The sequence below is a fragment of the Emydura macquarii genome, unplaced genomic scaffold, assembly GCF_026122565.2.
Source record: "Emydura macquarii macquarii isolate MOO-44397 ecotype Brisbane River unplaced genomic scaffold, CSIRO-AGI_Emac_v2 contig_1644, whole genome shotgun sequence".
Taxonomy (NCBI): domain Eukaryota; kingdom Metazoa; phylum Chordata; order Testudines; family Chelidae; genus Emydura; species Emydura macquarii.
The window spans coordinates 18,025,023-18,051,178 of record NW_027131781.1 but is presented as its reverse complement, the minus strand read 5'-3'; the positions used below and the strand labels follow the sequence as shown (position 1 = coordinate 18,051,178).

General features: G+C 41.0%; 1 protein-coding gene across 1 annotated transcript in view; it reads right to left on the bottom strand.

Moving 5' to 3' along the window:
* The window catches only part of LOC137158150 (NAD(P) transhydrogenase, mitochondrial-like), a 68,532-nt gene that overhangs the window by 23,382 nt on the left and 18,994 nt on the right, over positions 1–26,156 (bottom strand). The window contains exons 3-12 of the mRNA XM_067555776.1: positions 20,931–21,160; positions 20,103–20,320; positions 14,255–14,342; positions 12,868–12,956; positions 11,964–12,151; positions 11,499–11,632; positions 8,093–8,284; positions 6,607–6,760; positions 4,615–4,776; positions 2,633–2,743 (exon numbers count right to left, since the gene is read on the bottom strand). Coding sequence (XP_067411877.1) covers positions 2,633–2,743; positions 4,615–4,776; positions 6,607–6,760; positions 8,093–8,284; positions 11,499–11,632; positions 11,964–12,151; positions 12,868–12,956; positions 14,255–14,342; positions 20,103–20,320; positions 20,931–21,160 — 1,566 coding nt within the window. The remainder of the gene's footprint in view (positions 1–2,632; positions 2,744–4,614; positions 4,777–6,606; positions 6,761–8,092; positions 8,285–11,498; positions 11,633–11,963; positions 12,152–12,867; positions 12,957–14,254; positions 14,343–20,102; positions 20,321–20,930; positions 21,161–26,156) is intronic.

The window sequence follows — 26,156 nt, the reverse complement described above, 5'->3', positions numbered from 1 at the left end:
TGGGAAGCAGTACACACTGCACACTACAGAGCTGTGTTCCAAAGGGGTTCCCTGAACTCTGCAGTGTAGTGGAAGTTTGGACAGTTGGGTAGGGACATGCCACGGAAGGGACTGGTGGTTCTGGGAGTATGTGGATCTATTGGCTATTCCGCAGACCTGCAGAGTTAGATGAAACAAGCAGCAGAGAGTGCTGCAATCTTGACATGGCAATAGAAGCCATGAAACAACTCTTCTGCTGTCCCATGGCTTGGAGGGAAGGGAAATTCTTTCCCCTGCTGCCCTGGCATGAATGTCCAACCCAGTTACACAGGCTGTGTAGCAGGTACAAGATTTGCCTGTTAGTGATCAGAAAGAGGAGGGCAATTATTGGGCAGAGAAAACTCTTTAAACAGAGGACAGACAGCATGGTAGGACAGGAACTAATGAACCTTATTCACTGGAGGAGGAATTACCTGAGAGAGAGAGACAGAGAGAGAGTACCATAGAATTTAATTCATTATCCTAGAGAAAGCAATTCTCTGGTGTTATGAATTCACTCCTCAGGCACTTTATACCCAAAGCATTCCTTTTTCCAAAGTACCATGATTAAAGCGCCAGTAGAATTTTTCCTACATTCTTCAACTTTTCAGGAAATAATTTTCAGTGGATCAGGACTGATTTGTGCACAATGATATTGAGATGCTGGGAAAGTTCCATACAGCTAAGATACTATTAGGAGTCAGACTGTGGCCAGCCCTACTACAGATGTGTAAGGTGAGGTGGGAAGGCACAAGTAGCCTTCACCCAATGGTATGCCCCTGAATCTGGGTTGAGCTGCACTCAGCATTGCAGTGCTTAACAGATGTAGGATCCTAAATATAATTTTCAATAGGGATTTAGGCAATGAGAAGCCAAAATCCCACTGACCGTCTGTGAGGCTCTTAAGTACCTAAATTACTTTTGAAAATGAGATTTAGGCTCCTGAATGAGTTAGGCATTGCAACTCTGAGTGAAGCATTGTCTAAAAACATTTAAAAATCTGGGCTTTTGCCTCCTTGTGCTTTAGTTCCCCGTCTGTAAAATGGAGATAAGAGCATCTTCCAACCTCATGGGGATTTTGTGAGGATAAAAGCATTAAAAAAGATTATGAGGTGCTCAAATATTGCAGACATGGGAGTCATATAAGCACCATACTCCAAGGCACATACTCTCTATTTTCAAATATTAGATTGATATTTGATTTAGAGATTATTGAAAGCCTTTATATCTATTCCCTTGCTGATATTTTAGCATCCATTGGAACTGCCACATTCTCAAAGAAAAAATACAGCTTTCCAGCTGACAACAGAACTTTAATTCTTTACAACATGGAGTCTGAGCCAAGTTAAATTGGCACATAGGTATTTCAGTTAAATTTGGAAATGGGTTTTGGCTCACAGTTGTTTATAATGAGTCCTTGGAATCTTGTTTTCTTAACAATTTCCCCCTCTCCACTGTGGCATGCTGGTACAATGGTTTGTTGTTATGAGGTTGCACGCGCAGGCTGGGCTGCTAGCTGTCTTTGTAAGCTGAAACTTTTCAAATCTTGGTGTCTGCCAAGCTAGACATCCAGGGGCGTAATTAGGTACCTGTCTTTTTGCCTGGTTTTCAGAGGTGCTGAGCTCCTTCTGACCTTAGTGGGAACTCCAGGTGCTCGTCGCCTCTGAAAAGCAGGCCACTTATTTAGGTGCCTTATCATGGACTTAAGTGCACAACTTTAGTCACACTGAGTATCAGAAATATCTACAGTATTGGGGTAGAATGGGGAAATGGGTCAAATTTGATAGTGTTTACCCTTTACTGTGTTCTCTTAGAACAGAGGCTTTACAGAGTAGCTACTGATTTCTGCTACAGAAACTGTTACTCCTAACATAAGCCTCCAGATAGGCATTTACTATTAGAAAATCTAGTTAATCCATTTAATGTTGCGTGCAATGAATCAGTAGGAATTAAAATACCTCTAGAGCCAAATTTTCAAAAGGACCTGCTCCTGGCCTCCAATTTTGTTTACAGTAGAATCCAAATTTAACAGTTTGTCTATTTCCCTGTCCATTACAATTCAGATATGAAAATGCCAACAGACAAAATATCTGGCCTGTAAAACGTTCAGCTTCAACAAATTATAATTTAATTCAACAAGGATTCAGTCCAGATTCTAAATCTGTACATGCAATGCAGGGCATGCACATTTTGGCAAATGTAAACAACATGTGTGTGTACATATAGGGTTGTTAAATATCTCACAACCCAATTTGTGAGTGTAAATGCAGGTTCTGTGTGTGCAAAAACTTGCAAGTACAAATTTAGAAGCCATTTTAATCCTCCTTGGAAAATACAACCCAGAGAGTCTCATCAAACAGAAGAATGACCTGTGCACTACAGGTTGCAAAATTCAGGAGAGTCTAGTGGGATTTGCTGAAGGATTTTGAATGTGTTTGTTGTAGCCTATGGTTACAGTACAGAAATCTCACAAGTTTGCCCCAAGTGGTTAGCGGATGGCATTTCACAGAGCATAGAAATGTGATGCACCAATGTCCAGAAACCTATAAACATGTCCTATAAAGGCAGCACACACAGATATCCATCATAAGATATAGAGGAAAACATTGCTCACCTGCAATATTGACAGAAGAAACAAATGCAGCTAGTAAAGCTAGAGTTTGAGGCAAGCTAGAAGGAAGGTAAGATCCACCCATTAAAACCAAACCTCCAACAGCGGTAAGACCTAAAGGAAACAGAATAAATCAATACTTGATGACAAAATAAATATAAAGAATTCAGACATAATTGATCTGCCCGTTTGACTGGGCTTTCTGTGCCGGTGCTGATTGGCTGTTTGCTCTCACCCTCTCCCTCACCCTCCCTCAACAGTCTCTTCACCTCAGCTTCACTCCATTCCTGCCGCTTTTCTCCACTGCCCTGTTCTTCTCCTCCCCCCCCTTCACTTTTCTTTCCATTTAGCTTATCCCCTCCTAACTACCCACCCCACAAAAATGATCATGCCGCTAACGTGATGTTTGCCGCCATCACATTGTTCACTCTACTTGTGTGTTCTAGCCCTTCCCCCACCCGGTATCTGTCTGGTCTATTGAGGTTGTAAGCTCTTTGGGATAGGGACTGGCTGCTACTCTGTATCTGCACAGTGCCTAGCACTCTAGGGCACCATTCTTGGTGGGTCCTTAGGTACTAAGACAGTAAACATGATTAATAATGTCAGCACAGTGTTGCTAAGGTGCAGTGGTACGGTTAGGATGCCATATGAAATCCATCACATTTAGATAGCATTGCAACATCTCACTCCTTCAGGAAGCTGAGTGACGAAATAGTTCGATAATCTGAGCTGTGATCTAGGTTACAAGAAATTCAGTTTCTGCCAGGCTATGCAGGCACAGCACACTACTTGTAAGATCACTATTATATTATTATTCATCATTCACACAGTGCAGTGTGCGAGGTGCTTTGCAGGCATGTAGGAATACAGAGTCTCTCTACAGCCCAGGGTCTAAACTGTGCTGTGAATCCACAGGGCCATTTTGGGGAAAGGAGGAAGCGGCCTGTGGAAACTAGGGATTGAGCCTTCCTCCCCAGATCATGTGTGCAGGAGGAAGATCCCTTTTGGATGAGGCAGCATGTTTCCCTCTCAGCACCCTGCCAGAGCCTTTACCCACTGCCTCCCCATTGCCTGTAGCTGGCAGAGACTCCAGCAGTGGGTCACTATACTGCTAAAAACAGCAGTGTAGATGAGGGAAGGATGCTTTGGGTGCATAGAGCCATGTAGAGTATATACCTATGGGTTCCAGCATGTTTTTACTCACCTAAGCAGTGCCTCATCATCTACGCTGCTATTTATACTGTGTTGGGGAAGGGGTGAGGGGGCGTGCAGTGTATGTACCCTACACTTTGACGTAAGGAGGGTGCAGTGCAGACCTATCTGATAAGAGAAGAGTCTCTGCACTCCATCCCCACCAAGAGTAGGGATTACAGTTGTGTCAGACTCCTTGTGTCCCTCCACAGATCACAACCAGACAAAAGGATGTGGAAAGGAATACAGCCTAGAAAGTGTCTAAGTGACGCTAGGCATACCCACTTCTTGTTATTGCCGTGATCTGTGTTACATTTTCCCCCATGCTATTATTCCTCACACAGCTATTTGTATCTGTTATATACCTTAACAGCCAATATATTGGCTTCAGCTTTAAAAGGGATGATCCTCACTCAGTCCTGGGGCTGTGTGATTCTCGTGAGAGTTCTGTGTGTGGTTGTTCACCGGGTATATAAGACTAAAGGCAGCAATGTCAAGAGCACGGAGCAAGGATTTGAGAGACAGGAACTTATTTAGTTGAGGTTAGTCTTGGTTAGTCCTGCTTTGAGCAGGGGGTTGGACTAGATGACCTCCTGAGGTCCCTTCCAACTCTATGATTCTATGAACTCCGACATTCTAATCCCAGTTGTAACAGTGACTCACTCACTGGCCTTGGGTAAGTCACTTACGCTCTTTATGTCTCAGTTTCCGCATCTGTATAAGTGTCCCAGCAGAGAATTTGACCCTAAATCTCTCATAACAAAACACACAAGAAAAGAAAGGAGTGCACTTACCAGAAATTGCATTTGTTACTGACATGAGAGGCGAATGCAGAGCTGGTGTGACACCCCAGACAGTGTGATAGCCAACGATTCCAGCGAGACCAAATGTGGTCACCATTTGAGTAAAAGCAGCATTAGGAGAAATAAGTCCCAATCCTAAAACACCTGTCAAGCCTAAAAAGAAAAGCATGTGCTCGGAAGAATTAAAAAAGCACTTTTCTTTATTAGGCATAAAATAAAAGCAGAGCAAGAACCCAACCCTGTTCCAATGAAGCTTTGCCACTGACATCAGTGGGAACAGGAGAAGGCTCCTAGACATGCTTTTATACACATAACTTTTATTCCTTATTTCTGCCAGAACTAAACCTTGCCTAGAGTAGAATTCAGTTCAATTTATCTGTTCCAGCCTTGGGATCCAGACCTGGAGATGCCAACAATAAAAATCTCTGAAAACAAAATATTGAGCTTGAACAAATCATAGCAGAATAATTAATAAAAAAAAAAAAAAAAAAGCAAAATGAAAAATAGCGTAGATTCTCCAATGACGTCTCACAACCTTCACTGCTGTAGTAGGAAAACAGACCACAGTGTAGCAGCTGTATATTACTGAAACAGGCAGACCGCACAAACATTTCAACAATACTCCACTGGTACAAATTCTATCATCTCCTTTAGTACAATACTTGTCTTGTCTGCCTGACCATACACATTAGAATTTCAAAAATTATTTTTCCTCTAGGAAAAGAATGTACCATAGTCACAAATACATGGTTACAATTATATTTTTTGTTTACAGAGCACCAGTTTCTGCCCCATTCCATACTTTATTACTTGCACTGTCCCAGTTAAATCAATTGGACCACTCTCTGAGCAGAGTAGTACTCATGAATAAGAGTGTCAGAATCTGGCTCTTAGTGGGGGTTGGGGAGCTGGGTATGTGTGTATTAATTTTTGAAGTGCTAACCAGCCTGAGAAGGCTTTATTAGAATATTTAAACTTGCATTTAGACAGCATTAATCAAAGAAAACACATCTCCAGGGCGGGATATTAAAGTGATTATACTCCAAGGACAGTATTCAGTAATGAATTTATCTACAAGCCGATTACCCAATGATGGTAAAACCACTGTGATGAGGCAGTGTGGGAGGTTTTTGGGGTACCACACAAGGACTGAATTAGGGAAGATTTACTAAATGAAAGCAAGTTCTTAGATTTTCCTTTTTTTCACCCCTTTAAAGTCCATTTTCTCCCCTGCCAGAAAATTCCTTTCCTTCGACTAATGGCTACTCCTATTGCGCATTTATCTAGCACAAGATTTCAAAGGTGAACAGCCCTTACAAAGGTGTGTCAAAATGTCCTGTTGTCACTTACATTAAAGATTATTTTTATATTAATTCTACCCTTGCTTTTCTAAATAAACTTAATAAAGACAGAACAATGCAATGTTGTTTATGAGTGAAAACATTACTAGCTAAACTCAAAACCTTGTTATCCGGTTTATTTTCTACTTTAATACAGTTTTTTTTCAAAGTATAATAACCAGAGCACTGACAATGTCATTTGGAAATATATAGTGCATTAAAAGCCTGATCCCAAACTCTTTCAAGTTAGAATCATTCATATCAATGGACTTTAGATCTTACCCATAAACTATATTATATTGGCTCTTTATTATATATGTGATTACTACCAGGGCAAGTTTCTTTGTTACGCAAAGCATGGAATGATTTAACACAGAACATCAGAAAACTAACCTATACCCTAATACCATTTTCTAGCCTCTCATTCACATGGAAAGTAACTTAAGTTATCAGATCACTTAACTTTTTCTGCTACTTTTCTGTGTTAGGCCACTGTGCACAGGTCCAGTTCAGGAGTTGGTTTTATTTCTAAGTAACTACAACTTATTCCTAGCAAGACTCATGTTTAAATGCCAGGCAGATTGAAGGAAATGAAAACAAAATGCATTGTGCAGCCAAATATTTCTTGGCGAATCATTTTTACCTGCTGTGTAAACTCCAGCCGATGTCATGGTTTTCCTGAATGGTGAGACTGTGGCTTTTTTCTCAGCTTCTAGTTCTTGCACAGTTTTTTGTTTTGCAGGGACAGAAGGTGGCATTGTTCTTGGTAAAGGTGCTGGAAATAAATTCTTACCATCCTGTGACAGAACAAGACGATTACTATGATGGCATTTTGCCCTCCATTCCTATGATATCTTGCCCGCCATTATTTTAGGGTCTGATTCTGTGACATTTACTCATGGGAGTTAGCTCATTGAAGGCACTAGGGTTACTCAGGTGAGTAAAGATACAAGATTTGGCCTTTATTTTTTATTACATGCTGACTTAATTTTATAGTAAAAATCCTGTTTTGTTACCTTAGAATTTTTTTAATTAAATTTTAATTAAATAACCTTAGGTTTGCACATTAGCATTGATTGCTGAGGTCAATGGAGAAAAGCCACTTTGGCTTCCCCAGCCTCCTGTGAGTTGCAGCTCAGCAGCTGGCCTGGTATCTTTTAGGTCAATTTCATTTTTCTCTAATAACTCCTCTGCCAAACATTAATTCCAGCCTGCCAGTATTTAATTATTGTGCATGACTATGCTTTGGTCTAATGATAACCTGAAGCCGGACATGGATCCTTGTGAATTCACCTTATCAAAAGAAATACTCCTTAATCTACATTCCATTCAAAATAAACATCCCTGGAAAAAAAAATCAGTGTATCCAAAGAAATTTTTTTTGTATGGAAAAATCTCAGCCATCATACAAGTGATCTGAGTTCCCATTTAATTGCCAGTTCAGTTCCCCTGCCCCTTCTCCCAGAGTGACAGGCTGAGGATTTATCAAGGGACGGTGATTCCTGCTAAGACAAAGACTCTCAAGGATGGTCGTATGTGGGTTGCAGTCTATCCCATTTTCCTTCTCATACACTGAGGATTGAACACTACTGGCTTCAGAAGAATATTATTGTCTTAAGCAACAGTGCCCTTGTTCCTCCCACACTAATGTGACTGCATTGCAGAAACATCCTCCAGTCAATAAAGCCTTCCAATGTTAACACTAACCAACATCATTTCAAGAACCATGCACAGTTCACACTCCCACCCACCCATCTCACTCCCTGGCTGAACGCATCCTCTCATGTTCCCAGCACATATTGATCCCAGAGCAAGAAACCTCATCTGGCACTTCAATTCATATCTCCCACAATCGCTGAGTTAATGGATCGATCCTCAGTCTTGCATTCTTCTTTATGAATCACAAATCAATGGCACAGCTTTCATCTCAGGCTTATATTAATTTATGTTTTGCACCTAAATATCTTAGTGCTTGCAATGTTTAAAATATCAACTGCCTGCTTTGCACCATTATGAATAGTATAAGAGCTAGCCATTGAGATGTTTTCTTGAATTGGCTAATAATATGTCCTTCATAATACACTTTTATACCCATTTATCTGAAATTAAAAAATGAGCTTAAAACTCACCTTCATTACCATGGTTCCTCTAATGACATGATCAATAGTCCCATAATCAAAATTATCTTTTGGCTCAAAATGAAAATATTCTTTGTCAGGAGAAATAGCTTTTAATAATTTCAAGATGTTGTTGGAATACAGGCTACTGGCTTGAGTTGCCATTCTGCTTGGCAAATCTGTATAACCAATGTGTACCACACCCTGATGAGAAAGAAAAATAAATTTATGTCAAAGCTTTTCATGTATTATCTTGAAAACTTTTCATGTGTTCTCCACAGACCTGATGCATATTTTATAAAGGCTAGTAAATCAAATTCACATATTACTGCAGACACTTCTTACCAATGCTTTGTTTTACAAGTTAAGGGTTCTCTTTTAAAACTAATAGCTTACTCTGATGTCTGAACAAAAAAAATCAGCAATGTTGTCAGCAAGCCAGAAACAGAACAAGCTGGGAGGCCAGTTGGGGAACCATATGGTGCTTATTTTGAGAATAAGAAGTCAAGCGCTTTTTAAAGTTTGAAAACACCTTTTGTTTGTCTGATAAAGATCACATTGCACAATATGTTTCCCAGGTTAACTGCACTCCAATTAGTCCCCCAAAAAAGATGCGGTTTTAGATACCTTCATTTTTTATTCTTTGCAAATACACAGAAGATAATGTTTCCTTACCAAGTCTCACAGTATTAAAGCTGAAGTATGTGGACTATTGGAAAAAAAATAATTCTAAACCTATACTCTCAAAACAACTGCATATGCTCTACCACAGATGCTGTGTCCTAAATTCTTGGTTTTTTTCCTTTTATTTTATCCTTATTATAACACATTCCATTATTAGCCATCTGGATTGTGCAGCTGCCAACTTATCCCACATGTAGCCACAGGTGCTGGCTCCAGTGCTCATTGAGGAGTAAGGCAAAGGATACAATATTCAAGTAGGGCAACTACAGAAGATATCAGTGCAAGTTAATACTGAAACCCCATAGATGGGACTGCTCTTTGCAGTTGGCTTTCTAGAACACAGCCACAACTTATTAGCCCCCATCTAGAAGAAGACATATAGCGAGGGCTGTAACAATGTTATTAAGGCTTGATGGCCCATTTCAATTGTTCATTTAATAGCCCATCCTAACAACTTGCACAGCCATTGGCTCCTACAGGGGGCTTTGTGTGCCTCCCCTGCAGTGAAGCCACAGTGACCCCTAGTGGCCTCAAACGACAGTTCCTTTCAAAGACAGGTACAAAATTCTGATTAGAAAAGGCTACAAAGAGACCTCATCTCTGATGGGAGGTGGACAGGGAATCATGGTCCATTGTCACTCTCTGTTCAGATAACAATTACACATCAGGAATTTTATCTTCTTCAAGAATATTTGTTGTAATAGTTCAGTACTCGAAAGCTCCTGCTGCAGTTAATGGTTAATGAAACTAGTTAGGGTGGAAAAGTAAATGAACAATTGTAACACTGCGTAGTATTCATGTTGGCCATACTGCCCCCATTATCTGAAACCCTACAGTAAGCAGTTATGGGGTATGCTGCTCCCAGGGAAAGCTTCCTCTTAATCAATAGAAAGATACTGGCTAAAGCCCTAAGCTCTACGCGTTTCCCTGCTGTCTCTTCATTCCCTACTTCAGATTCTCACTACCAGGAGCAGAGAGCTGCCCCTGACTTTACATTTTTACCTTTTTCACACAGTTGCCCGTTGTGTTTTTGAAGAACCAGGCAGGCCTCACACACCTGATGATGCCTGACAGGACAAAGCAAGTCCAGTTACAGCTTGACTAGCTTACACTAGTGCTGTGCATGGCGGGACATGTAGTCCAGCCAGGGAGCTCGGGCCACAGAGGAGAATGGGGCTTTGAGGTATCCAGAATACAGCTCCCATGAAGCACCATGGCACTTCAGGCCGACACAGATTAATGTCAAGTTGATCCAAAACAAAACATTTCAATTCGGTTTAACAAAGTGAGATACTTCAATTTGGAACAACCTGACTCCAAAATGAAATATTTTGTTTCATTTTTCCTGATGGAAAATCAACTCAAATTTTTCCGGGGGAAATACTGATTTTTCAGATACCACATTTTCCATCAAAAACTATTTTGATGGAAAATTCCCAACCAGCCCAACTAAGCACAGGACTGGGAGATAAACCCAACGGACTAACCCAAACCAGGCCCAGCCAGCCCCTGGTTTAAGGCCTTACATAAACTCAAAGGATGCACAGAGAGAGGGGCAGACAGCTAGGCCAGCCCAGAGAGCCAGGTGGCCCAGGTAGGCAATGTTGCCAACTCTCAGTATTTTATTATGAGTCTCATGATAGTTAGCATTTTTCATCAAGCCCCGGCTGCTAGAAACAGATTGTAACCAGTGAGTCTCAGCTTTCACTTAAAAAAGTAAGTTTTTAGCCTTCATGGCTGCAGAGAAACACTTGAAAACATGAACCACAAATGTTCCAACACGAGGAGGCAAATGAACCCCCTCCCCACAATATTTGATAGTTTTACACATCATGATCTTTGGAGTCTGACTCCATGATCTTTGGAGTCTTGGGGCTGGCCGTACCGGGAAAGGGAAAATATTTAGGAAAAAGTGCCTTAATCTGGTCCTTTGTAAAAATTCAGAGGCATCGGATCTCAGGTTCTGTATTGGGCCCCTGTCGATGAGTTACTGCACTGGCATGCGCAAATGCCTGCTTGTATAGGCAAATGTAATAACTGTTCAGGTGAATCATTTCTTAAGTCTTTCTGGAAGAAATATGTTTTGAGGAAGGATACAAAATTGGCAAAACATGATTTCTTTAAGACAATTTTCCAATAAATATATGTTTTAGTAACAGACAAATAACAACACCGCTATATCATCTTATGATTTGACATTGTACAGATGATATCAAACTTCATTTAAGAATGGCAATTTTCTGTGTTAAAATTGATGGTCTCTATATTGTAATATACTGAAATTGACCATTATTGATTTTATAAGTGATTAAATAAAATGAACCTCTAAGTCAAATTTCCTTCGCTTTTACTATACTTGGACTTTGGACAGCTCCATCGTTTTGTTAGTAAAGCTCTGGGGATGAATTTAAAATCATTTATGAATATGATTATTAAAAACACTGTAACCATGCTTATAAAAATCACAAAGCATAAAATCTTCAAAGATGGAATGGTGTCTGGACAGTATTCCAATTTGTGGTTTCATTACTTGTGAAGTGAAAGACTCTGCTTTATTATCCTGCCATACAAAAGTATTGCATGACAGACATGCAATGGCTTCAAGGAAACATGGCCAGTTCTTTGTTACTAGAATGTTTATTACTTTTTAGATTCTTTAAACAATGGCAATATTGTCTGAATTTCATATACATTTCAACCATTTCTAATTAACGTTGACTTTTATTCTACAGACCTTGTGAATATAAAGCTCTCCAGGATGAGTCGTTTCCACATTGCCACCAGCCTCAGATGCAAGATCCACAACTACTGAGCCATCCTTCATTGACTCCACCATAGTCTTAGTGATAAGGATTGGGGCTTTTTTCCCTATTGCAAATTAAAAAATTAAAGTAAAAATTTATTTGTTATCATTGTAGACAGCAAGATTCTACCACGGAAACTGACGATGTGCAAGGAAAATATCTAGTGTATTGTGGGTGCTGCTGGAAATAAATAATAAAATACTAATCATACTAAATCTAGACAATTAAAAGAAGCCACTCTAATGAATGAAGTAAATGTTAACTGGAGCCCAAACCTGAAGCCCTTATTCATGCATAATTGCTATTGATTGTCTAACTGTATTCATATCTCTAATCTGGAAATGTTCATAGGAATGTATGTTTAAGTCTTAAATAATCATAAAGTTGCACTTTACCTGGAATAAGGGCAGTACTAATAATAATATCCACCTCTTTACACTGTTTGGCAAATAATGCCATTTCTGCTTCAATAAATTCTTTGGACATTTCTTTTGCATAGCCTCCAACACCTTCTCCAGTTTCAGCAATATCCAGTTCGAGAGGTTCTGCTCCAAGGGATTTAAATTGCTCCAGTGCTGGCAGCCTGCATATAAAGTACAGAGATGACAGATATTGAATTAGATATTGGATTATTGCAGTTTGGTATTTGATCAAGGCAGACACTGCATGATTACATTACCAGTTGCAAGATGACAGTAATTACCAAACTCTGTTACAATACATTAATTTACAGCAAAGAAATGTAACAGAGGCTCTAATTTTGCATGAGGGGAGCTCTGCACCGAAGCAGAGCCCCACTGAATTCAGGGGTCTGCCTCTCTGGTTCTCCTCTCAGGATCCAGGCCATAATTACTAAGCAGTATCTTAGTGTCTTCTAAACTTTCTAATTGAACAAAGACTTCAAGAATTTAATAGACTACCAGTGAACTGACAAATCAGTTATATATGCAGCTGAACTATTAGGCCTTTTCCACGTCTAAATGATATTATTCTGCTTTATTTTGCAAGTGGGATTTTGATGAAAACTAGAGTTTGGACTTGAACGCAGCCAACTTGAATGTGTGCAATGCCTGGGGCATATGTGCAAGATGGGAATTTGTGCACCAGTATACCAACACTAGGTGTGCACATTGGCTGTTGGGCGTGTTCACGTCACGGTCTTACGCCAAAGATGACTTTGGTACATTAGTTTCAAAAGGATTTCCATTGATGTAACTGAGAGCAGGATTTTGCCCCCTATGTTTTATTCAAACCTAAGTACATTATTTTAGAATCAAAACTGATATTCTCTTACCCTACCTGGTGTCAAAGCCCCTGACGATGGCTCCCATGGCTCTGGCAGCTCCTGCAGCAGCAAGCCCAGCCACGCCACCACCAATTATCAACATCTAGAGAAATCAAACAGATGGAGAGTGAGCAAAGTGCACTCTGGGTCCTACCTCCCACTCCATGCTGTGTATTATATCCCTTATCTTCAAAAGCTCTTGACGTTACAAAAGCATCTGACGCTACTAACTGTAAGTACTTCAAGGAAGTTTCAAACGTTATCACAACTTAAACTTAAACAGCCACCTCAGGACAGGGGAGGGGCAGTGACCTGCCCTGAGTAAGGTGTGATATTTACAAAATAAGATAAGGTAGAAAATGGTTAGCTATTTAAACCCGTAGGTGAAACAAAACATGAATAGGGGTAATCTTCCTACACCAGCAGGACTCAAATGTTCACTCTGGTCCTGGAACACTGGTGGTGGAGGCCTGGTTTAATCAGCTATTTAAATACTTTGCTCTGTTAGAGTCTGCCTTGTCCTCAGATGGACGTTATAGAAATAATTCTGCCCTCCGAATGTAATGTAAACCACAGCTCCCACTGAAAGGGGTATTTGAGGGCAGAATTCAGTCCCTTGGTGAATAACATTGTATTGAGAGATTATTTTCCTTAAACAAACAAACAAAACAAAATAAACAAACACACACCTCTGATGACTATCTGTCGCTAGACGTGATGTGATTAAATGCATTTGTGGCACTTAGATTATTACGTCTGATCAAACATTTGCCAAAACTCGTGGAAAAGCCAAGTTAGAACAGAACTGGGGCCAAATTCTCCTCTCACTTACAGGGGTACAACTCCCTTTCATTTTAAGGGCAGTGTCCTTGTGTAAAGAAGAGCAGAATTGGACTTTCTATCAGACACAAACCTGTGCTTGGGGCAGTGTGGAGCTGCACCTCTCCTGAAAGACCTAAGGGAGGTGTGGTATCTGCCAGGGCTCCTGTCCACACAGAAAAAGTGGACCAGCCCCATATGAGAATGCTGTGAACAATCCACCCGGCAGCCATGCAGCTCTGGAAGCACCCCCGTTTCCATCCAGCCCTCCTTAGGAAGTTCTAGTTGAGAGCAGTCTCTGCACTCTGGAGATCTCAGGTACTGCAATTATATCTGGCCTCTGTGGGAGGGAGGGGGTTCAAATTGGGGGAAGGCTCCTTAGACCCCATCCACTCACCTGTGTAAGGAGTAGATACAGTTCCATTCGTTGCAACTTTATTTGTACTGGGGCCGGATTGTAACAGCTATACCCTAGATTTCCTAGAAAGGTTATATAGTGGAGCTGCACTTCCTGGCTATGCTATCAGTCAGAACACTCAGTACAGAATTTTACTCCATACAGATCAACTGTACCATCCATACCTTTGCAGGAGGCACCTTTCCAGCTGCTGTTATCTGACCAGTAAAAAATCTACCGAAATGATTAGCTGCCAGGATTACAGCCTTGTACCTAGAAAATGCAAATAGAAAAACACTTTGGTAATGCAGTAACACCTCTGCAGGCAGAGCATAAGGACAGCTATGCCAAAGGCATGAAGGTACCATTCGTTACTGTCCCTTCCTGAGTACCAAACATAGCTGGGCCAAAATCCTTCAGACAAATACGCAAACCAAATCAATGAGATAATTAATAGTAACCCCATAAAACAAACAACAGCTATTGAACATCTTAAACCAATACATCTGCTAAATGAAAAAATACATTCAGTTGTCATAACAATTTATACCAGTGGTTTGTAACACTCTTTTAAAGTGAATGCCTGATGGAGGACTATTGCTGGGAAAGGAATGCATACCAAGGGCGTGGACTCATGGCATAAATAAAATGCTTATTATGGTTACAGTATTTTTGCTTTTAAAAAACAAAACACAACACTGTGGGTCAAGCTGTAGTGCCTATGCTTTAATGGGTCTGAGGCATCCATGCATACAAACTTGCAGGCAGAATGCAGGCCAGGCTATAGTTACTTCTAGAATGCACAGCACAGGGATTCCCTCATTAAACTAATTAATCAGTGATAATTTGAACACTACATGCAATGGAAAATGAGGCAAACAGCACATTTCCTTGCCAAAGAAAGTATGTGTGCTGCCCCCATAGTTATGGGTTTCCTTAACATTCCTTCATAACTTATCCTTCCTAATTAACTGTTGCTCAGAAAACCTCTAAACTTTTTGCCCTTTGTGCAGAGAACAGGAGGTGGCCAGCAAACACAAGGGCTGTCTGTGGCTTCAAATTTTTGTTGCCTAGCAGAACTAACCAGTATGCAAGTGACTAGTGTATCTTGCTACATCAGCCCCTGCTTTTAGCACACATGGCCCTAAAGCAACTCCCCAGAACCTACACCCATTTTTAGCTTTAGGAAAGCTGTGATTAGGATCAGTATTCAAATGTGGAGACTCACCCTACCCCCTGCAGGGCTTGCATGATGCTGAATGCTTCCCAGAGGGTGCCAACTCCGTCAGCTCTTAGAGAAGGTGCTCAGTACTTCTCAGAAAACCCTCAGTATCTTACAGGGTCAGACCTGTAGAGTCTGACCTAAATCCTAGCAGCCAGCTAAGCCTAAACTTAAGGAAGTTTGGATCCTGTTTCAAACACAAAAACTTTGTGGTTTAGACCAATCTCTAAACTTTAGGTGATCAAACTGGGAAAATGCATCCCAGAATGAAACCAACAAATAGCAGCCTGTGATGGAATTTTTGCTTTCATTTTGAAATTGTTTCTCTCAATGGCTATTGGGGAACAAAAGAAAGAGCAGCTGGCAGCTTCAGAAGTGTCGCAGCTTTGCAATAACTCAAAAATGGCCTTTTGTAAACTAAAGGATTTTCAGTCCACTATGGACTAGTTCGTGCTCTTTGGTAATGAGGGGTGGAGGGGAATGTTGAATGTGAAAAAGGCCAAACTACACAAAGGCTTCAAATAGTTTCACTGTGGATCTTGAAGAGGCTGACCGTGTGATAGATTCAACAGCAACAGCAACAAAAAACAACTAAAGAAAACCTCCAGGATTAGGCACAAGCAAGTTTTATTCAAAAACTAAGCATGGAACTGGAGGAACCACCCAATTAGCCTAAAAAGGTAATGAATACCTGTGATCATCTCAAAGCCAGCAATCCAAATGTGCATTAAGTGCACCCTTTGCAACCCTTTTGACTCCACTGGTGTGTAAGATGGCCCAGAAGATGGCCCACTGTCTGTATTCTGGGAGAGAGCATCTCTAGAACTAAGTAACAGAGTGGGTGAAATCTGGGCTCCATTGACTTGAATGGAGTCGGGATTTCACCCAGTAAATAGACAAGAAAGATGGGGGAGACTGAGACATGCTAATGTCCAAGTTAAGCAAGGCCAGGAAAACTGATCATATGAGATATGCCCACTGGATTCTAAAAGACGATCCCTGCTAAATGCTGCATCCATCTATAATGCCCATGAGCCAAATTCCTGCCCTAACTTAACACTCATTGAGAGCTGTGTTTGGCCCCATTAAACTGGCTGATGCTGAAACTCAAACTGTCTTTAAAAAAAAAACCCCATCACGTATAATCCAGGCTTTTCTAGCAATTTCCCAAAGCGTAACTTTTATGTGCATATTTTCTGTGTTAGAGCAAAAATTGATCCTTCAGTGTGGAATGCTCTCTATTCCCTTTTTGTGGTTGTGTGCTTCTTGTGATGACTAAATGTATTTTGGGTTTAGGGTAAATAAAGGGGTGGATGAACGTTCAATACAAATATTTTAAGAACAGCCTGTATAAAAATGGAGACATGTTTTGAGCCCTGTGTTAGTCTATTGGAGGGGAATCAGAGGATTTGACACTAGGTTAATTAAACAGTTTTACAGGCTAAAAGACAGAGATAGAGTGTGTGTAACAGGAAAATACTATTCATCTCTGTACCCTGATTGCTTAAATTTACCAGAGCTGTCAACAAGACCTTTTAAAGAATATCCTCATGATTTTGTTTATGGCTCTGCAAAGACAAACAGTATTGACTATGCTGACATTATCGCTGCTTGTAATTTTTTCCTCCTTAGCAGCATTGTAGCTGAATACATGAAATGTGATTCATATAACTGCACTTCCCTCTGATGGCATGAGGAGAAAAATAGTGCACGTGGGATGAGCCAGTGTTGGAAATGAATAATTACAAAGTATTTCCTGTTACAATAAAAGATGGAAAGTCCAGGGAGTAAGTAAAAGTGTCCAACTCATACCATGCTGGACGTGACAAACAAACTCATGGGACTGCATGAGACAAGTATGAAATGTATTTGGTTAACCTGACAATTTGGTCTGTTCTCATTCAAACTGACACTTTCCTCAATTTGTCTCAGTGTTCACAAACATAAAAGCAGTTCAAAGCAGTGTGAAGGGTAGGGACTGATCCGTCCTGTCCTTACAGAGCAGTAAATCAAGAGGAACTCCTTAGAGCCAAATGGAATTAGTTACACTTGTGAAACAAGCCCTTGGTGTTGGCATATTTGGACCAATCCAAACCGCAACAAAGTCAAAGGAAAGACTCCCATTTACTTCAATGGAGTAGGACAGACCCACTGATACGGTACAAAGTCTTGACTTACATCACCAAAGGCACATGGAGGGCAGGATAAAGCAATAATTGAAGAGATGCAAGCCTTCTGGTGCAAAGCAGGATGATTCAACAGGGACTGTGACAATGCACTCCATAAAGCTCATTCCTATGCTATTTTAAAAGGATCGGTATGCATTTCCCCACATGGGGGTTGGCAAATCATGTTGCAATGAGGCCGCTGTTCCTGGCAAATGTATCAGCTAGGTACCCTCTACTAGTTCTCTGGAGTGTATATTTTCCTATTCCATTACAGGTGCATGGAAGGGGGTGGGGAGCATTAAGCAGATATTTTTTGTAACCAGGAACTGTAAGTGGGGTGCACTTGGAAGGTGGTCAGATCTAGGGTCTGGTATTGGAAAATAGTCTCTCTCTCTCTTTTTAATCACTGCTTTTAATCTGACCTAGACTGGCAAAAATTATCAGCACCAGATGGCTATTCTGTGGTCTATACGGAGGAAACTGATTGTCTCCACCCATTTACAAATAAACAAGTGTCACAGAGAACAACAATCACAGTGGGAATCATTGTTGGCATTGACAGTAAATGAGTAAAGGGTTGGAATGGCACAAAGATATCACTGGTCCCTAGAAGTGGTACCATCAGAATGTTGGTTTATTGGTGGGATGAGGAGAGAAAACTTGTCACATTGCTGTTTGTGGTCTATCTGTTCTGTGGATAGAGAACATTATTCTCTGGGCCTGTCAGTTTGGCACATCATTAGCACCAAATTTTCTTTAAAATTCTTAGGATTTTTAAAAAAGTGTCAGGTACAGGTGTGGCACAATTTCCCACTGAAGTTTAGCTCATTGTTTACTCATTGACAAAGTGTTTGAACAGCTGAGTCCTGGGAAGTGTTTTGAAGGAATTTTCACCCAAGGGAAGAGAAAGAAAGTTATTTTGTTTCACCTCTTTTTGGTATGGGATGACCCATTCAGACATGTTTATAGCTAAGTGTGATTTTAAGTGGGCCCAAATGTCTGACATAGTAATGATGACTCTTTAGAGTTTGCACTATGTTCCCGACAAAAGAGCATTTTAAAAGCTCTTGGAGACACAAAGAGTGAAGAACAAATGCCTCACATTTGCCTACTGTACGTCGCGGAAGACACTAAAATTAAAGGACTATATTCACTCAGTACTTTTACAGGGGAATGTAATGACATCATGGCAAACAGGCAGTGAGAAAGGTTTATCAAATATCTTCTGAATTAAATTTCAGTGGTGAGGAAGCCAGCAAATGGTGAGGAAAATTCCTTGTTCAATGAAGCACTTAAATGTGTTTGATATCTTTACCAAATTGATTCTGTTTGAGATGAATCGGTTCAGATTTTAAACCATTTCAATATGCAGCCTATGTACATAAATAATTGGTCCAATGTTTAAACTAGTTTGTTTGTCCTTTTTTTAACGAGTTCCTTACCTAAATCTAAATGGCTTTGAAATCAGTTCCAAATCTGAATCGATTCCAAATGTGCTATTGCTGAATGGCAATTGGTCTTGATGGGTTGGCCAGTAGCACTGTGTGTGATGCCACGTAGGAGGCAAGGGGTCAAGACCAGCAGTGAGATGCTTTTGCCCTCTGGTTATCAGCGGTTCGAAGTCTTGTAAAGGTGATATTTTCATTCCATACGGAATGCCCACTTCACGCAGCCCCTAGAGTCTGTCCTCAGAGTAGAAAAGCAACTTCAAACAGAGTTTTATATCTGTCGCTTCAAATTAAGGAAAGTGAAGTTTGCATGTTCCTATCAATTCACTTTACATGCAAAGGATCTTGTGTTTCAGCTTTATTTGTGTGAAAGAGAATCATGGAAAAAATAATAAAAACTGGTATGTTAAAGCTATGCCAAATATAAGAGCACTTTATCACAGAGTTAATGGTATTTAGAACCACATGTGTTACAATGGATTGACTGAAATAAGTTTTCTTGCCCACCTACCATAAGCATAGTTCTAAAACAATTTATGTAAATGTCGATCTGAGACAGAAAGCAGCACCAGTTTTAAGGCACCGGCACTTACATAACAAGAGAAACACACCATTTTAAAAGCCAGCGGTGTCCCACTTGCGGTCCTCAAGGCCCTCAATCAGTAGTGTCCAACCTTGTCTTCCTGAGTGCCAGAATGTAAAGGGGCCATAATCAACACTTTGTGGCAGATTCTATACCCTTTGCACCTTGCTCCCTACAGTCCCTGGTGAAGAGGGCATGTCAGGGGTAGGAAGGTAGTATCTGGAGCCCATTGTGCTCCAGCTCCTTCTCGCTGGTACATGGTCCCCATATTAAGCTAGCACAGGTTACAGCAGCTTGGGGTTTGCTGCTTTAACCTACAATTGGTCTGGGACAGAGAATCAGGGTACCACCACCTTTTCTCCTTTCCTGGGCTGCTCTGGGGTTTGTGGAGGGGAGGGCAGCCATGAGGCAGAGCTAGCCAAGCCCCTATCCTTTTCTTCTGGGTCTTCTGCAGTCCAGCAGGGAAGCACTACTCTATCTTCCCTCCACATGCAAGAGAGAGCAGAATTACTTCAAACCACATATGTAGAGCGGTGCTCAGAAGGCCACACTGGATGCCTTCAAGTACAAAAATAACATTCATGCTATAAAATTCATATTCCAAGTCCTCACCCTGCAATGTTGGCCATCGAGCTTAAAGCATCATATCCTTGAGCAATAGTGACTCGAGGAACTTGGTCCATTGCCAAAACTGTGGTTTTGCGCTGAGCAAGCTTGCCTAGGAGATCTGGGTGCTGAGCAGGGTAGATAAAGCTGACAAGTGTTGCATTCTCCTTGAGCAAAGAAGCCTCGTGCACTCCCAGTACTTCATTAAAACCTGGGGCTCTGACCTAAGATACAAAACATTACACACATTTCACTTTTTTAATTAAAAGAATATCCAGTCTGATGATTTAAATTAAGCTTTTGAGTTTAGCGTTAATAAAACACATGGAATCTTTTGACTTCGGTCCCCATGCCCCTAATGCAGATCCCTGCATCCATGTGGTGTCCTATTGTTTAGAGATAGCAGAGCCTGATGCAAAATCAGGGCTTTAGATCAATGGTAGTAAACAAAAATGGGTTAAATGCATTTATGTCAAATACCCTTCATCTCACTGAGCAAATAAGCGATTTACATTATCTGTGATGGAACAATCACACCACAACTGGTGTGAACTGCGGTATATTTCCAGCAGTATTTGTGCGGAAACGTAACCCTCCCACCAAAAACCAGAAATACAATGCATGCCTAATAAGGGTGAAGCAGTTATTGCTGCAAAAGCAGTTGATACAAAATACCAGCTATATTATTGAAGATATATAAAGTTGTGCTTACTATACGATTTAATGCCATAAGTAAGTTGCTATATTGATTTGATTTCATGCTGAAATTCTTCTGACATTTGCCCACTGTCATTGGAATAAATATATATGATTCACGTCAGATTCTAAACTTGCCTTTAAAATAATATCTGCGCCAAATACAGTTTTCAAGTCATTGATTATTGCTCCAGCCTCTTTGTACTGCTCATCAGAAAACTTTGCTTCTTCACCAGCTCCATGTTCCACTTGCACATTAAAGCCTTGTTTAACTAAGGCCTGGACACCAGCAGGAGAGAGTGCCACTCGCTTCTCATTTTTGTACGTTTCTTTGGGGATACCCACAACTAGATCCTTGTAGCGAATTCCTAAGTAAAAATTAAGGAAAGTTATTATTTTTCCCAATTCATGTTCATTGGATTTTTGTTTGTAGAATAAGGGGGAGTGTTTCAAAGGCACAAAGGGTATTTCAGCATCCAACTCCCAATGGAAGTCAATGGGACTGGCGTGCCCAATTCCTTTAGGCACCCTAAAAATCCCAGCCTTAGAAGGACCCAATCCTGTAAACCTTTACTCCCAGAAGTAGTCCTTACTCACACAAATAGTCCCAGTGAGTGACCTCAGTGGGAGTACTTGCGTGAGGAAGGATGACGGGACCGGGTGTGTGTTTTGGGAATTGACACAGCATGCTACCAGATGAAACATTCTGCTGTTAAAGTTTTTATAGTGCATCTCTCCACAGCCAGCCCACACGGTCACACAAACACATTCACGGATGCCAAAAGGATAACAAATTAAAGTTTGGTTTATAAAAGCTTTGGCTGGGATACTGATTACACAAGTTTTCATGCTGTTTACCCTGGAAAAGGTGTGGAATTGACCACAAACAATGAAGTGACAACCTCAACTTCACTCGCACATGAGGTGGAAAAACCAAAAACAAGAGAGCGGCATTAGGGGAGGAAGTTTTGTTTTTCCTGGCTTCGTATGTGAAAGAACTGTGCTTGTTGACAAAGAAGCAAGGACATTTTGTAAAACAGTTTAAGGGATATCTCTGTAGATTTTTAAGGGTCTGAACCAGCCAGCATTCACAGTAGTCGGTAGAGTGCTCAATAACAAATGTTTTCATGATCAGGCCCAAAGCTATCATTTATAGTGTGCCAAATCCTATTGCCACTAAGTCAATGAGAGTTTTTCTATTGACTTAGAGCTAGATTGGGCCTTTTAAGGGTTAAATGCACCCCTGTGTGGTGGCTGGATGGGGGAGCAACACAAGGAATACGCATCACTTAAGTCCCATGTAAACCCCCAAGACAGGATTTCAGTGGTACATGGACTTGGTGCTGGTCCTACGAATGAGATGAACTTAACTCTTATGGCTCGATCCTGCCAGGTCTTGCACACTGGAGCAAGTGGGAGCTGAGTGCACTGAACACTGCAGAGGAATGCCCAGCACCTTGCAGGACTGAGCACTATGAGCCAAGCCTTGGTCCCACTGAAGACAATGACAGAATTCCCAAACCACATCCCTGGGACCAGGCTCTGGCCCTAAGATAGTTGACTAGAGTATATCCTTTCACCATCCCACCATCATTTAACATCACTGGTGTTTCTGCAGCCTAGAACTCTTCCTTACACATCCTTCACATCAAAGTAGACCACACACTCTTGCTGGTTCACAAGGGGTTAATATGGTGTAAGCCACTGAAACTTGGTGACCCCACAACTTAACTGGCAATATGCAAGCTGCACATTAATAACTAATGTAGATGCACAAGCTTAAAAACATGTGTTTGCCTAAATATGCACTCTTGGTTCAGTGCCAGACAGCGTTCTGTATGAGGTTACACAGACAGAGCTGATGCATGGGGCAAGGATATTTCTAGTAAAAACATTCTAAACAAATCTATTGAGTGCTGAGCTGAGATTTTGCTTAAAAGATGTGTACATGATGTTAATGCAAGGCTGAATACCAGCAAGGAATGACTATAAAAAACCCAAACAAAAGAAAACAGCAGTGAGTAGCTTCATTCAGCAGCACACGTGCAGGACTGAGCCATGAAACTGCAGCAGAAAATACTCTTGCTCTTTTTCATTTAAAAAAAAATAGCTATTATATCTGAGTCACACAAAAAAGACATTATAAATAAAGAACACACTGTAAGCGGACGAAGAGGAGAGAATCATTATAGCTAACCAAAAACCCAACACAGGCATGGTTTAAATTAGTATCACACAAGAAATCAATATGGCACAACAGATCCCAACCCCACCTGCTCACTTGACTCAAGTGACTACGCCCAGTGAGGTTAGCTGGTTAAATTTGAGCAAAGGTGGTGTGTAAACTGCCCCACTCCAGGAGGAATAGTGCCTCAGAGAGCCCCCTCTGTGTCACAGTTCCTCCCTGCCCCTGCCGCTGTGTTAATTTCCTGATTGCCTGTGCCAGCAATAAATTACTACTCCCAACTCTTCGCTCGTTTAGCTCCTTTGGCCAGTGAGTAGGGAGGGTGGAACAATGACTCTACCTATTCCCTGCCCGTTCACTCTGGGAAGGAAGGAAGCAGGCAGATAGCTCTCTTTGCTGCTGGACCCATGTTCCAGGTGGTAAAAGTGGGAGTATAAAGTGTTCCTACTGTGCCTATTCCATATCATCCTCTAGAGGTTTAATAGGAGCACTCAGCAGAGTAAGGCAAGCAGCATTTGGGCCTTGATGGTTCTTAGATGTCAGATTATGTATAATTAATAAAAGAAAGTCAAGTAGAAGAATATTGGTGGTTTGTACCAGGTCTTAGATCTGTAGATTTTTTTCATGACAAGAATATTCCACAATATTTGCACAGTGTGGGAAGTTTCACCAATGGGCTGCAATCTGTCTTCCCTTCTACAGCTCAGAGGCATCTATTTCATTCTGTGACTCTTTGGCAGTCTATCATCCAGTGCAGCTGACCGTCTAGTTTTATGTTTGGGCTTTAAAGGGGAAATAAATATATTTGCATTTACCTAAACCACATTTGGAGATGGTGAATCCTTTAAACGCTGGCATGACCTACCAATGCTCCAAATGTATGCACACAACTCTCAGCTGGACAAATTCTGTTCTCACATGCATGCATGCAATTCCCACTGACTTCATCTGATGGCAGAATATTACTTGAAACATTTTTCTGCTATAAACTGGGGTGAGAGCGCAAAGTAGCTGACTAACAGAGTTTCAACCCTGGTATTTTGGTGAAAATTGCCCCTTCCATAGGGTAGCTGTAGCCACCTTAATAAAACATTTTGTTTATTTCATTTCATTTAAGAGAAGAAGTAAAGTCTCTGGTGGCTGTAGGACCCTGGGGATCCTAATCCCCACAAAATCTTCCTGGAAATTGGCAGTTTAGCATGAGATACTCTGTGTCTGCAGAGCGAGCCTTTGAAGTTGACATGCAAAGGCTGATGCTTCTCCTCACTGATGAATTGGCAACTTGAACACCTGCACTCTCCACCCAAGCATTTATACTCATCAGATCCAAGTTCACTGCCATAACTCACCCCTAACGTGAAAGCAGTGTCTTCAGCACTGTGCCTTAATGCATAGATAATCTCACAGCACATTGTGTTAATCCTAGCGATAGGCCAAAAGCAAAACAAGGGGCTGAATCAAAATGCCATGGCTTCAGCTCAGCCATCTCTTCTTAGCCCTTTCTTTTTTTAACCTGCAATTCATGAAAAAAATTTATTCCTAAAATTTAGCACTGTTGCAAGCCAGGGGCAATGCAAGCTCTCCCACAACTCTGCAAATGCACATCAGTCCTCACCTGCAGCTCCCACTGCTATTTCAGGTCCAAGCCTCTCTTAAGCAAATTTTGCCAGTCACACCAAATTGTGGTAGGGTTTTACTATGAAATATACAATATATGTAGAGACAGTGGATCAGAAAATAAGCTAACAGAAATGTGGTATTGTACTAAATGGGGGATATGCTTTGAGAAATATCGTAATCATTTAGCATTAGAATAAAGTGCCTTCTAGCGAACTCTAGAATCAGATGATTTGATTTTTGGGTTTATTTTTCAGTTTCACCTCAAATTGGTGTTCGCTTGTACACGCACAAAGTGGCTCACATGCCTCTGCATAAATACATTGCCAGCACTATCGCTGCCACACATAATTGGTGGAATCCACAACGGTGAAAGAATACTTACACATAAAATACATTTGAACAAAGATTCTTTGCATGTGAATATTTCGTTGCTTGTACATGTAGATCTTAGTATGGAAACGTGTGTAGGCAGAAACTGGGAGAAGTTATTCAGCCATCGCAGGCTTTAGGGAGGAGCGATTGAATGTGTCAGGAATCAGGGCCTGCAGCTGAGCCAGGCTCTGGGCAACCTAATGAGCACAGCTGGCCTGTCACAGGCTATCTGATTGGTTACACTGCCTGACTGACTGGAAGAATCAGCAGATCAGCTCTTAAGCCCAGCAGCAGTTCAGCAGCTGCTCAAAGCACTTGCTCAAGGCTGTGATAGCTCCTGTGCCTGCTTGTTCCCAAGACTTGTTCTAGTCCCATTCCTTCCTTCTTTCAGCCTCACTTCTGTTTTGCCACACTCCAGGTAACCTGGTTCTGACCCTCGGTTCCAATTCCTGACCTCTGACTTCAGCTCTGATCTTTTGTCTGGCATATGGTTCTGATTCTGGGTTCGAATTCCTGGCTACTGGCTCCTGCCCTAACCAGTAGGCATGATGCCTACTCTGACCATTAGTCATGACTACCCATGTCTATTACCCATGGGGTAACAGAATTTATATAAGAGTTTTATTCATGGAGACAAATAACCATGTCACAGACTAAAGAATTAGGGAAGAAACATAGATCCACCTATAATCTATTAAACAGGACATAAGGATTGCTTCAGTAGGGAAATCATAGGTTAGGGTTGGCAAACTCCCATTTACAAATATAATGGAAATATAATTCTTCCAGGGGGCTGAACCTACGTCTAATATCCCATACCAAGGTCCTAAAGCCACTGAAAAATATAATATACACCAGTATATCCAATTGTAATATGAAATACTATAAGCTTAAAAATGACCATGTAATGATAAAATGTATATTTTAATGTGTTATGCCACATCATGTGTGCTCTTTCATTGACATGTTACACTGTGCTACATATATCAGCATATACGGAAACTCAGATCAGGGCAGCTTTACATAGTGCACTGACTATAACAGATGACGTAATAGTTATTGGGAGATAAAGAACAGAAATCCTATCAGAAGCACTTTTCCTTCAGTAAATTAGCCATCTTTCATTAGAAGATGCATTAGCAGAAGACAGGCTATACCAGACATCCCCTTAGTCTTCCTGGAAGTGG